This window comes from Geotrypetes seraphini, chromosome 3, assembly GCF_902459505.1.
Source record: "Geotrypetes seraphini chromosome 3, aGeoSer1.1, whole genome shotgun sequence".
Taxonomy (NCBI): Eukaryota; Metazoa; Chordata; class Amphibia; order Gymnophiona; family Dermophiidae; genus Geotrypetes; species Geotrypetes seraphini.
In genome coordinates, this window is record NC_047086.1 from 138,363,034 (window position 1) to 138,376,296 (window position 13,263).

The 13,263-nt window shown below is 42.7% G+C and overlaps 1 protein-coding gene across 10 annotated transcripts in view; it reads left to right on the plus strand.

Moving 5' to 3' along the window:
* MAPRE3 (microtubule associated protein RP/EB family member 3) overlaps positions 1 to 13,263 on the plus strand; it is a 203,890-nt gene that overhangs the window by 124,997 nt on the left and 65,630 nt on the right. For all 10 annotated transcript variants that reach the window (XM_033939398.1, XM_033939394.1, XM_033939390.1 and 7 more), the window contains one exon: positions 6,828 to 6,955. In XM_033939398.1, coding sequence (XP_033795289.1) covers positions 6,835 to 6,955 — 121 coding nt within the window. In that variant the 5' untranslated portion in view covers positions 6,828 to 6,834. The remainder of the gene's footprint in view (positions 1 to 6,827; positions 6,956 to 13,263) is intronic.

Here is a 13,263-nt window from a genome sequence, read left to right on the forward strand (position 1 = left end):
GTATGAAGCTTCCAGAGCACTGAAAAACATTTCTTAATAAGTAAACCGGTGTGTTTCTCCAATGTAAAGTGTTTATCCAGCGCTATCCCTAATATTTTAATGGATTGTTCTATATTGTAATCCAACCCATTCACACATATCATTGTTTCTCTGAGCTTATTATTAGGTGTTGCCAGAAAGAATTTAGCTTTTTCCTTATTCAATTTCAATTTGAAAGCCGTCATCCAAAGCTCAATCTGATTTATAATAGTTGCAAGAAAGTTTATAAATTCAGATGACAGACAAGTAAGTGGGATGACTATAGGAATATCGTCTGCATAGATATAGAATTTAAGCTTTAAGCTTTGCAACAAATTTCCCAGAGAAACAAGATAAATATTAAACAAAGTAGGGGAAAGGGGAGAACCCTGCAGTACCCCACAGGCGTTTATCCAATGAAATGATAAAATATCATCCTTGCACACCTCCCGGTTAGGCACTTGCTGGCTGTTTTGAAATCCCTCTCTAACTCCAGCCAGAGCTATCTCCTTAGGCTATGCCATGAAAGAAAGAGGGGGGGGGGAGGGGGAACCTTTTCCTGCCTTAGAGTCTCCAGATCCTTGAGTAATACCGGGGCCGGTCTCCCAGTGCTGCCTCCACAGCCGTAGCCCAGTTACCCAAACAAGAGTCACACCAAGCCTAACAAAAAGTCTGGGGAGGTAGGATAATAATCTTTTATTTACACAAAATCAGGGGTCGATTTTCTTCACAGATCTCCCCTCACAGAAATCTGCTGCTTTCCCAAAATACACTGCCCCTCTCAGTTTAGTCAGTTCAGAGTTCTGGGTGACTGTCCTTCGCACCCAGCCAGGATTCAGGAAACACAGTTCATGCAACCTCATCTCTGAGAGGGAGAGTTTTAAGATGCAGCCTTTTTACTTATTCCTTTTTTATACAAGAAAAAAGCTGGGGGGGTCTCTAGAAAATTTCTCTCTTAATAATAATCTTAGATTAATTAACTTTTCTAGAGTAGCTGCTGTAACTCCTAGAGACATGTTGAAACGCTATATGATGGAGGCTCTAGAAATTCCAGAGGACATGTTACCACCATTTACCCAAGTGTACTACTTACTAGAGAATGACACGGTGGCGGTTACCCGCGGCTAGCCGCGTTTACCCACGGGTAACCCACTAAAACAGGGAATGAAAAATAACAGTCGCTGCGGGGACGGGGACAAGGCCATTCACCACCCGTGGAGCGGTGAATGGTCTTGTCTCCGCAGTGAGGTATTAAGGATCGCGCGGTCCCTGCAGCCACCACCCGCCCGTAGTGTTTAGTCAGCTCCCTCCCTCCACCTCACCTTAAATTCTGAGTTTGCCGGCTTCCTTTTTCCTGAGCCGCACGCGTTCAAAAAGCTGTGCACGCACGGCTGCGCGAGTCCATCAAGCTTCTCCTCTGACGCAACCGGAAACAGGAAGTTGCAGGAGAGGAGAAACATAGAAACATAGAAAAAAGTGGCAGAAAAGGGCTATAGCCCACCAAGTCTGCCCATTCCAAGTATCCCCCCCTGAATTTACTCCCTTAAAGATCCCACAAGAGTATCCCATTTTTTCTTAAAATCCGTCACGCTGCTGGCCTTTATCACCTGGAGTGGGAGTCTGTTCCAATGATCCACCACTCTTTCAGTGAAGAAGTACTTCCTGGAGTCGCCATGGATGAAACTTCCCTCCCCTGATTTTCAGCGGATGCCCTCTGGTGGTCGAGGGTCCCATGAGCCAGAAGATATCATCTTCTGACTCGATGCGTCCCGTGATGTATTTATACGTTTCAATCATATCTCCCCGTTCTCTTCTTTCCTTGAGTGAGTACAGTCGCAATTTCTTTAGTCTTTCTTCATACGTGAGATCCTTGAGCCCCATGACCATCCTGGTGGCCGTTCGCTGAACCGACTCGATCCTCAGCACGTCCTTTCGGTAGTGTGGTCTCCAAAACTGAACACAGTACTCCAAGTGTGGCCTCACCATGGCTCTGTACAACGGCATCATAACTTCAGGTCTCCTGCTGACGAAACTTCTGCGGATACACCCCAATATTTGTTTTGCCCTGGAGGAAGCCTTCTCCACTTGATTGGCAACTTTCATGTCCTCGCTAATGATCACTCCTAGATCGCGTTCCTCCGTGGTCCTAACCAAGGTCTCACCATTTAGTACATAAGTTCTACGCGGGTTTCTCTTGCCCAAGTGCATTATCTTGCATTTTTTAGCATTGAAGCCTAGCTGCCAAGTATTTGACCATTGTTCCAGCAGCAGTAGGTCATGTGTCATATTATCAGGTAATAAGCATCTGCCTACTATGTTGCAAAGTTTGGCGGCGGCAGCGAACAGTGATACCCTTCCTCTAAGTCCTTGCGTCATATCTCTTATGAATAAGTTGAATAGAATCGGGCCCAGGACCGATCCCTGCGGCACTCCACTGATCACGTCCGAAGCTTGATAGACTTGCGCAGCCGCGCGTGAGCGTCTTTTTAAACACGTGCGGCTCAGGGAAAAAGGAAGCCGGCAAACTCAGAATGTAAGGTGAGTTGGAGGGAGGGAGCTGGCTAAACGCTGCGATCGAGTAGGTGGGGGCTGCTAGGCTCTGCGATCGCGTTTGTTCCCGGCTCATACTAGGAAGGAGGGAGTGAAAGGAAAAAAATTCTGGGCCAAGGGGATGAAGAGGGAAAGAAAGAAACCCACAGCAGGAAAGAAAGGGGAAGACAGGCAGGTGAGCCAGATGCTGGAAGCAGGGGAGGGGGGAGAAAGAAGGAAAGAAGCTAGATGGGGTTGAAAAGAAGACACGCTGGTATGGAAGAGGAAGATAGGGGAAATCTGGACAGAGGAAGGTAACAGAAAGAGGGGAAATTATGTGCATGGGGCATAGGGACAGAGACATAAAGGGGACATGCCATGGGGATGGTATATGGACACAGGGGGGGGGGGCAATGGCAGATACATAGGAGAGATATTAGAAATGGGGAAAATAGGAACACAGAAGCGAGATGGTTTGTGGGCATGGGACAGGGACCGAGCTCGCAGGCTCTAGCGGCTTGCACAAATTACATTGTAACATGCCATGAAAATAAGAGAGAGGGAGGTAGATAGATAGGCCACGTGAGAGGAGCTGAAGGGTGGTAGAAAGGAACAGATGGTAAAGGAGGGAGGGAAGGGTGGTGGTAGAAAGGAATAGAACAGACATTGAAAGAGGGTAGAGAGGAACAGACCCTCAAGGGAAATGTGGAAGACAGAGTGGGAAGAAGACAGATGCCAGACTATGGGGGAGCGGAGGGAAGAAGATGGGTGCTAGACCAATTGGGGGAGGGAGAAGAGGCGGCACAGTAACAGCAAATGGAAGACGCAGAGAGAAGACACACAGTGGATGGAAGGAATTGAATGAGAAGATGTGGAAAACAGAAACCAGACAACAAAGGTAGAAAAAAAAATTATATTTATTTATTTATTTATTTTTTTGCTTTAGGATAAAGTAGTATATTAGTTGTGTTGATAAAAATTTATAAACAAAGCCCTGCCAGCTGAATATCTCTTTATCTAGTTCAGCAGCAGGAACTTTGATTTATAAGAAAGGAATAAGCTAAATATTACAGTACTAAGGCTTATATGGATGCTGCGGGGATGGTGACAGGGCGGTGAATGGGATGGCAGTGGCGGTGATGGTGACGGGGCAGTGAAGGGAATGGCGGTGACGGGGCGGTGCAGAGGATGGTGGGCCGGGGACAGGGCGGTGACGGGGACAGATTTTTTCCCCGTGTCATTCTCTACTATTTACCTGCTAAAAGAGAGGAACAATTACAAGAAGGTGATCAACAACCACTCAATATTTCAACAATGTTGGAACTCTCGGATAAGGAATTTGCACCAGCAGCAACACTTCTTACTGTAGCTCTGGCACCAGATAAAAACTGGTTACTCAGACTTTTCTTTAAAAACAAACAAAGAATTTCTTGGGTATAAAATATTAATGTTTCCAGACCTGGCACGTGACACACAAAAACGGTGACGTGGATTTTTGATTTTAAAGCCAGGTGTTATTGCTCTTGGGACGACTTTTTTTCTTCGCCACCCACGTAAATGTGTGATACAGTATCGTATGAAAAAATATGTTTTCTTTGACCCTAGCCAATTGACAACTTTCTTGTCAGTGGCTTGCCTGGAAGAAGGGAAAACATGAGTGTTGTTTGATTTATTTGATATCCTCTCTCAACTAATTGAGTCTTTTTCTTTGTTATACCTTTGATTAGTGTATTAATATTGCTCGCTAATTCTACACCTTGGATCCTATATTGAGGACTTGAGTTGAAGTTAAGTTATAATTTACTTATTCCTGTGTAAGCAAAAACTTCAGTTCAGTGGGTTCCTATCTTAGTTGGGAGTAAGTTACAGTTCTCTCCTGGTCCTCCACATCCTTTTTTCACTCTGGGACCCCCAATTCTGATCCTGGCTCTTCCTTTTAAACCTTCCTTCTCTACTTCTCTACACTTTCTTCCCCTCCCCCTCTCCTGAAGCTGTTTCCCTTTCTGAGCTGTCCTTGCCTTTCTTCCAGCTGGCCAGGGGACAGTGCTGGAGGTTTCTCTAGGAAACCTGTCTGAGGAGCTGAACTTACCCAAGGAAGGGACAGGATTTCATAGCCTTTGTCACAACATCAAAAAGTGAACATTTCAGAAAGGGGTATAAAGATTCTCTAGCTATCTATATATATATATCTACCTACATATATTTATCAAGGACTAGATTAATCCATAGGCAAACTATGCAGATGTCTAAGATCAAAATGCTTACAAGAGGCCTTTCGTATTTGCTAATTCACTGCTTCCCAAGACAGATCTTTGCCCTGGAAAGTCAACTCTTGACAGAAGTTGCCAGTGAGGAGCACTTCTTAGTTTAGTTTAGTTTATTCATCTTGATATACCGCCTTTCAAAACCAGAATCAAAGTGGTTGACAAAACAAACATTTAAAAGGAACACCAACAAATGGGATTCCGTTAGTGGAAAGATAAACTTTAGGGTACTGTGGAGTAGAGAGCATATGGTTGTTAAAGTAATGATACTGAAGACTTTTATCTGGTCTTTTATCTGTGTTATTCTGTGGGGAGGTTTTTTTTTTTTGGGGGGGGCTCTATCCTATGGACAATGGCATTCCTTTCATTTGCTTATTTTATATTGTACACTAAGGACCATTGACCATTTTAGGAGCCTTTTTGTTGACCAACTCCATCTTATTTATATCTTTTTGAAGATGTGGACTCCAGAATTCTACATAGTATTCAAAATGAGGTCTCACCAGAGTCTATACCTCCTATACCTCTTTTCCTACTTAGCCATACCTCTCCCTATATAAACCCTAGCATCCTTCTAGCTTTTTCTGTTGCCTTTTCAACCTGTTTGGCCACCTTAAGATCATCACATACTTTCACATACAAGTCCCGCTCTTTCGTGCATAAAAGTTTTTCACCCCCTAAACTGTACCATTCTCTTGGGTTTTTGCAGCCCAAATGCATGGCTTTCCATTTCTTAGCATTAAATATTAGCTGGCGAATTTCAAACCAATCTTCAAACTTCGCTAGATATGTACAGAATTGATGTAATGCTCGTTAACATGTAAATTAGCATATATAGAGTTGATTAGCATGCATTAAAAGGTTTTAATGCATGTTAAAAAATTATACTAGAATGACTGTATGAAATGAACCAAGAAATGCCTGGAAAATGTCTAGCTCCCCCCTCCCCCTATCACTTCCTGAAATGAACCAAACTGTTTTTGTCTATGCACACCCTTAATAAGAAGATATAGTATATGCCACAGGTTATGAAGCTCAGAATCCCAAGAGTGGTCATTCCTAATCACAAGTACCTGGCAAAGCCCAAAGAATAAATTCATACTATTGCTCACATCACAGCCTTATATCTTAGTCTGACTTAAAGCCAGTATCTGCCATCCTAAAGCTGAAACAAGATCCAAATAATGGGGCAATTCAAGATGAAAGATAAACAGCAAAGGCATAATGAGATGCCAAAAATCTTCATATTGAATGAGTCATGAAACTCTTATCATTGACCTATGACAAAATACATTTTTCTGGGCCAATTCAGTGACTTAGTTGGGCAGTGTTGTTGTATTTTCATATGATTCAGGTCACATGCTGGGCTTTCTTCACCTTTTATCAGCTGAGTTTGAGGCCAAGGATGTCATTGGTTGGCATTCACAGCCCTCAAGGGGACAGAAGGGAGTCATGGTATTTAGCAGATATTGGAGGAAGCCCCGGTGTCCCTGGCCAAGGACTGCCACTACAGTGACCAGACTAGGTGTGTTCTGGGTGGAGGAGAGGACAGGACTTGAATAGTGTAAAAATATTATGGTGGGGCTTTTGGAAGCTCATGTCATTTCAATGTTCTCTGTGTATCTGGCTGTAAGAAGTACGTTTCACAATTTGAACAAAAAAGGGATCTGTTGAAAAACTATGTTCTACCTGTGTATGCTGCATTCTGACCAAAGAGTTCTCCATAGTCTGCTCACTAGAGTTGCCATCTTATGACTACACTTTCCCATCCTATTTGTACCATGTACTTTGAATTGCAGTTTCTTCTTTCTATTGCTTATTAATGGGATGAATATAGAATTTGGAATAGTGACTGACAATCTGTTGGCTTCTGAGCTTTTCTCTGCTGCAGAAAACTCAGGATTTCTCCATTAATATGAGAAAATGTCATAGAATTCGTAATTTGTAACATGTACCTTCCCAATTTGTTACATCAGCTAAAGATGTCTCTAATACTATAAGTTTGTTTTCTCACAGCTGGGGGATGGCTGTCAATGTGTATTCCACATCTGTGACCAGTGAAAACCTGAGTCGACATGACATGCTAGCATGGGTCAATGATTCCCTTCAGCTGAATTACAGCAAGATAGAACAGTTATGCTCGGGTAAGTAGGATTGGAATTGAGGTTACTCATTTAACTACCTGCTAAGTATCCAGCCCATTTGACTGCACAGTGTTCCTAAACTGGGGCTTGAGAGTGAATCTACAATTAAAGCTCAAAAAATGGATTTATGTGTCACAAATATAACATAACATAAACGTTTATTTATATACCGCAGTATCATAGGAGTTCTGTGCAGTTTACAAAAGAAAATTGAAACAATGACAACAAAAAACAAATGACTTAGAAATTACACAAATTTCTTAAATAAATAGGTTTTCAATAATTTCCTAAACTGCTGACTAACAGATTTACAAACTCTTTACCACAAGAAGCTGCCTGAAAAGATAGGAGTCTTGAAAATAGCTCTTGTATAAATGACCCTTTTACTGATAGAAAAGCAAACAAATTACAATTATGTCTTGGGCGTTGTGAATTAATGAATAAAAAATTATCCACAAGATAATCAGGTGCTAAACCATGTATACAACAAACAGCATAAGGAAAAAATCAGAACATTCAGTTTGCAGGTGTATGACTCTGATGAGAACACCATTTAGGGCTCCTTTTACAAAGGAGTTTTTTTAGTGCGCGCACAGGATTGGTGCACTCTAGCCAAAAAATTACCACCTGCTTAAAAGGAGGCGTAAGCGGCTAGCACATGTGGCATTTTAGCATGCGCTAAAACCCTAGCGTGCCTTTGTAAAAGGAGCCCTTAGTCCTTTTCAGTGCATAAAGGTTATAAACTTTTATTGATCGACACATCTATGGGGTTGATTCTCCTCTTTTGAAACTGGAAATAGTAGTTGATTGAGAATTGTATATTCCCGAATACCTAAAAGACTGGGGAAGATGGTGAAGATACAGCACTTTTTCATCTTATATAACATAGTAAATATTGGCAGATAAAGTCATAAGAACATAAGAATTGCCATACTGGGACAAGGTTGAAGGTCCATTAAGTCCAGTATCCTATTTCCAACAGTGGCCAGCCCAGATCCATAGTACCTAGCTAGATCTCAAGTAATAAAACAGATTTTATGTTGTTTATCCTAGGAATAAGCAGTGGATTTCCCCAAGCCATATCAATAATGGCCTATGGACTTCTCTTTTAAGAAATTATCCAAACCCTTTTTAAACCCTGCTAAGCTAACTGATTTCACTGCATTCTACGGCAATGAATTCCAGAGTTTAATTACACTTTGTGTGAAGAAATATTTTCTCCAATTTGTTTTAAATCTACTACTAGTAGCTTCATGCCCCTATTCCTAGTATTTGTGGTGATAGGTTACTGGAAAACAAAAACAAAAAGAACAACTGTGGAACTGATGATTTTGATGAAATCCTTTATTAAAGTTTTGTATTCAACCAGTCTTAATGTAAATGGTGCAGTCAAAAAAAAAAAAATACACAGTAAATGAATTGTGGTATAGACCTGGTATGGGCTGTGTTTCGGTCAAAAGAGACCTTCTTCTGGGGTCCGGTACTGCTATAAATCACAAATAAAGGAATTGCAATTTTGCAAAACATAAATATGTGTTCTGATAAATCATAGCTAATTGAGCGACAACGCCACTACTTTGGCGGGTAACAGTCACTGTGTCATTCTCTAACTGGAATGATGACAGTATTATTTACAGAGATGGAAGGAGAGGAGCAGAGAGTTTAAGAGCAGAGGTTTTATGAGTAAAGAGAAGCTGCTCAGTTTTGGACATGTTTATTTTCAGATGATGACAGGCCATCCAGGCAACAATGTTAGGCAAACAGGGAGAAATTTTTTCTTGGAATTTAGGTGAAACTTCAGGTGTAGAGAGGTAGATCTGGGAGTCATTAGCATATAGATGCTTTTTTTTTTTTTTTAAACATATTTTTATTGAAAGTGAAAAAGATCACAACCAGACACAATACAAAGTCTACATCGGAAATGTAAAAATGTCCAAATACAAGATATAGCCACCAAGAATAACAACATCAATCCCCCCCAACCGAACCCAGCCAGGGTCTCATAAGGACAAGAGAGCAAAATGGAGCAATGCTCGGCCAGGGGAAGCCCAATAGGACAAGAAGGTGCAATATAACAATACATCAAGTGCTGCAACCTTCCACCATTTTGAATTTAAACGTCCCCAAAAAGGACCAACCATCGCAATTACCACAACACACACCAACATCCACTCCCTGCAACAGAACATACAGACCCCTAGACATACCAGAACCCCCCCCTCCAACCCCGAGGTACCAACGAAAGTGAGGCTCAGCTTAGAACTAGTGGCTGCCAAAGAGAAGAAGAAAAGGGAGAAGGGAAAAAAAAAAAGAAGAGGAAAGAGAGGACGGAGGTGCAAGGACACCCCCACCTCCCCCCCAACCATTCAGGATGACACCAACTCCCGCAGTCTCTCCACAAGCTAACGTACTGCTGCTTAGCCAGATGCGAAGACCCGGTATATGACTGAATCTCAAACTGGGCCAACTCCCAAAGTCTACTCCATTGAGGCACCGGAGGCAAATCCTCCGACATCCAGTAAGTCAAGATCAATTTCTTAACAAGGATAACGTTATAAAAGAAACGGCACTGGGGAATAGTAAAGCCCTGATCCTGGAGAGAGGTCTGCAAACCCAGTAGGAGGACCCCATAGTCCCACTCAACAGTGTGGTGCACGGTGCTCTCCAAGAGGGGAAGTGCCTCCCGCCAGATACTCAGTGTGGAGCACTCCAGGAAAGAGTGAATATAAGTACCAGCCTGACATTTGCACTTAATGCAAAGGTCACTGTCCCAAAGCCCCAATCGCGCCACCTCTGTTTGGTAAAGTAGGCTCGGTGAAGGATCTTAAACTGAAGCTCTTGGAAATCAGCAGATTTAGTAAAGGAGTAAAGGGTCTGGAACAGGCCAAAATTTGCGTCTTAGGGAGACTGTGCCCCAGGTCCAGCTTCCATCTGGATTTCAGTGGTGTAAGCACAGACAGGGAGATAGAGGATTTCAGTAAGCGATACCAGTGGGCTAGGGTGTTAACTGACGCCAGAGTTGCTGAGAAAAGGATATCCAGTCGCCCCATGTCCCCTCCCGGCCCCTACATTCAACATCCCAGTAGTGTCGGAGTTGGAAATAGGGGAATAAGTAACGAAGGGGGAGGCCCCACTTATCCTTGATCTGTTGGAAAGAAAGGAAATCCTCGGAATTCAATTCAAGCAATTGTTTCATAGCCACACAATCCCGGTCCGCCCAGTCCCGAAACACCGTCCGGCCCCAGCCTGGCAGAAACTGAGAGTTACCCTCAAAGCGCAAGAAAGGAGAGATCTCCGGATTTAGGCCCTGTCTACGCCGCCACCACCGCCAGGCCATCTGGAACGGTTGAAGAAAGCGAAAACAAGATTGGTACCACCTCTTGGGATCTGCTTGGAAGTGAAGCAAATTGAAAGGGAGAACTCCATCCCGCCAGCCATTTCGAAGGGGAGTATTGAGTGCACCCGGTGTATCCTTCATGGATCCATCGTAGAAGCAAGGCTACATTATACAGCTGAAGGTCAGGGACATTGAGACCACCCAAACATTAATTCAAGGTAAGTTTAAGCTTCCCAATGGCCACAAGGGGACATTTAATGTTGGCATTATAAAGAGTAGCTAGGTCAGTACTTAGGTAGACACCCAAGTAGTGCATAGGTTTGATTGTAGGGGGAATAGGCAGCAAGGCATGCCTAGGTGCCAGGGGACTGCCCCCCAACAATAAAAGCTCAGATTTGCTACAGTTAACTTGCAGGCCAGACAGGGCTCCAAAAGCTTTGATCACATCCAGAGCTCTCTGCAAGTGGGGAGTGACCTGGTCTAAATAGAGCAAGATGTCGTTGGCAAAGAGACTGATTTTACACTCCTGATCCCTGACCTGAATCCCACGGATATCCCCATCCTGCCATATCTTAGCAGCCAGAGGTTCAATAGCTAGGAGAAAGTGAAGCGGAGACGGGGGACATTCCTGTCACATACCTCTCTGCAGCCTGCATATAGATGCTTGTGATGCCCGATTCACGATTCAAATTGATTCACCGATTCACTTTGGGTGAATCGATTCGAATCAATTTGTTTCTGAAAAAAAATCGAACTTACCGATTCGTCAGCCCCCTTGCTAGAGACCCGTTCAGGCTTTCCCTCTGCCACCGGAGTCCTTGCTTCTGATGTAACTTCTGGTTTTGCAAAACTGGATGTTACATCAGAAGCAAGGACTCCGGTGGCAGAGGGAAAGCCTGAACGGGTCTGTGTGTGCAGATCGGCAGCAACAAGGCTCTCTCTTTCCCGGCCGGAAGTATTTCTCCTCTCTTCCCTGGCCAGGCAAAAGCAGCGATAGCGAATGTGAATATGAGCTAGGATTTAACCCTTTCAGGACCAAGGGACATATTTGTCCCATAACTTTAAAATCCTATAAATTTTGATTGGGATAGTCTACAGTTCTAAATTTGATATGTACGGATTCCATATGATACTGCCTTTATGTAAACAAACTGGTTCCGACATTCATTCATTAGCGTCGTTGCTAGATTGACGAGAAGATTCACTTGCCACACTGTCCATAAGCCAGAAGTGTGATTTTTTTAAATAAAAATAATGATATTTCACAAAAATAATCAATTTTTTGGCATCTGCAAGCCCTTTTTACCATAAAAATGTCGTCAAAACCACAAAAATTGGCCTACGATCCTTATGGTCCTGAAAGGGTTAACAGAGAGAGGAAAAGTCTTTTTTGTTTGTTTATTTTGTTTGTACCACAGCACCAGTGTGGGTAGGAGAGGGCAAAGGGGGTGAAGAGGCTATAAAATAAACCCACCAGGTTGTTTGGAAAAAAACACCCAATTGGGCAGGAAAATCAAATCGAAAAATCGATTCAATAGGCTGAATCGAATAGAAATATTTTTTCCTGAATCGGGCAGCACTAATAGATGCTACTGGAAGCCATGGGAGGAGATCAGGGCATTGAGGGAAGAGGTGTAGAGTGAGAAAAGAAAAAGCTCCTAAGACAAAACCCTGGGATATATCAACTGCTAGCAGGGTAGCAGCTGAAGAGGACCCACCAACACATACACTAAAATGTGTTATGGGAGAGGTAGGAGGCAAACCAGGAGAAAACAGATTTGTGGAATCCAAGCAAGGTCAGCGTATCAAGGAATAAGCTGTGATTAACAGTATCAAAGGCAGCAGACAGGTAAGGAAGGATGAGGATCAAGTAAGGCCCTTAGATCTGGCCATGAACAGGTCACTGCAGACTTTGGTGAGGGCAATCTCTGTTGAGTGTTGGGGCATAAAATCTTTGAACCAAACTCCATGACAAAAATTGAGTAAAGCTGTTGGTCTAGCATCCAAGCTGCGCCTAACCGCCCCCTCCACTCCAAAGCAGAACAAAGACTCAGCATTCTCGCAGGGAGATCCCTCCGGATGAGCACAGCACATAAACGCTCCTACAGCCATTTCCTCCCTCAGCTATGGAACCAGTTACCCACACAGATAAGATCACTAGACTCACTAATGTCCTTTCATAGATCAATAAAGACCTTCCTCTTCCAACAATAGGGCCTCAACTGAACAGCTTCCTCAATTTAGTCTCCAATTATTCTTTATTATGACTAGGCTAGACTCTCGAATAATTCTGTAATTGTCTAAATTTAAACCTAATTGTTGTTATGACTATTCTGTTAGAATGTCAAATTGTAACCCGTTCTGAGCTTCTGGGAAAATGGGATAAAAATCAAAATAAATAAATAAATATTTATGTGGGTTCATTGTCTTGAGGAGAGACTTATTAATGAATACATTTCAGTGTTTATTACCATGCTGAATTCTAACCCCTTATTTTGCTTCATTGTTAGATGAAGTCCTGGAACATTGGTTGTTTATGTTTATTAAAACTAATATACCGCCCTTCGCAATAACAGCATAGCGGTTTATAATTTTAAACACCATTTTGTGCAGGAAGATGGTGTTTGGGGCCTCTGTGAGATGCCATAATTGTTGACTTGTGTGTGCTTGTCTGAGGACCTCATTTTTATCTCATTTTTGTTCTTATCAGATATTTACTTGTAGTCTTTTGTTATATACAGTGATCATAAGAAAAAACATACAGTGATCATAAGAAAAAACATCATTTGTTTGACTTTTGATTGAGCTCGTCGAAATTTTTTTTGTCATGGGGAAGATGGAACTCTCCATTCGTTGGACTGTGATTTCAGCTCCGGCTCAAAGACCCACGTTTCATCAATAGCAATAATGCAATTCAAGAATGCCTGACCTTTAACGTTGAATCTTTGTTTCAGCACGGTTACATTGTCCA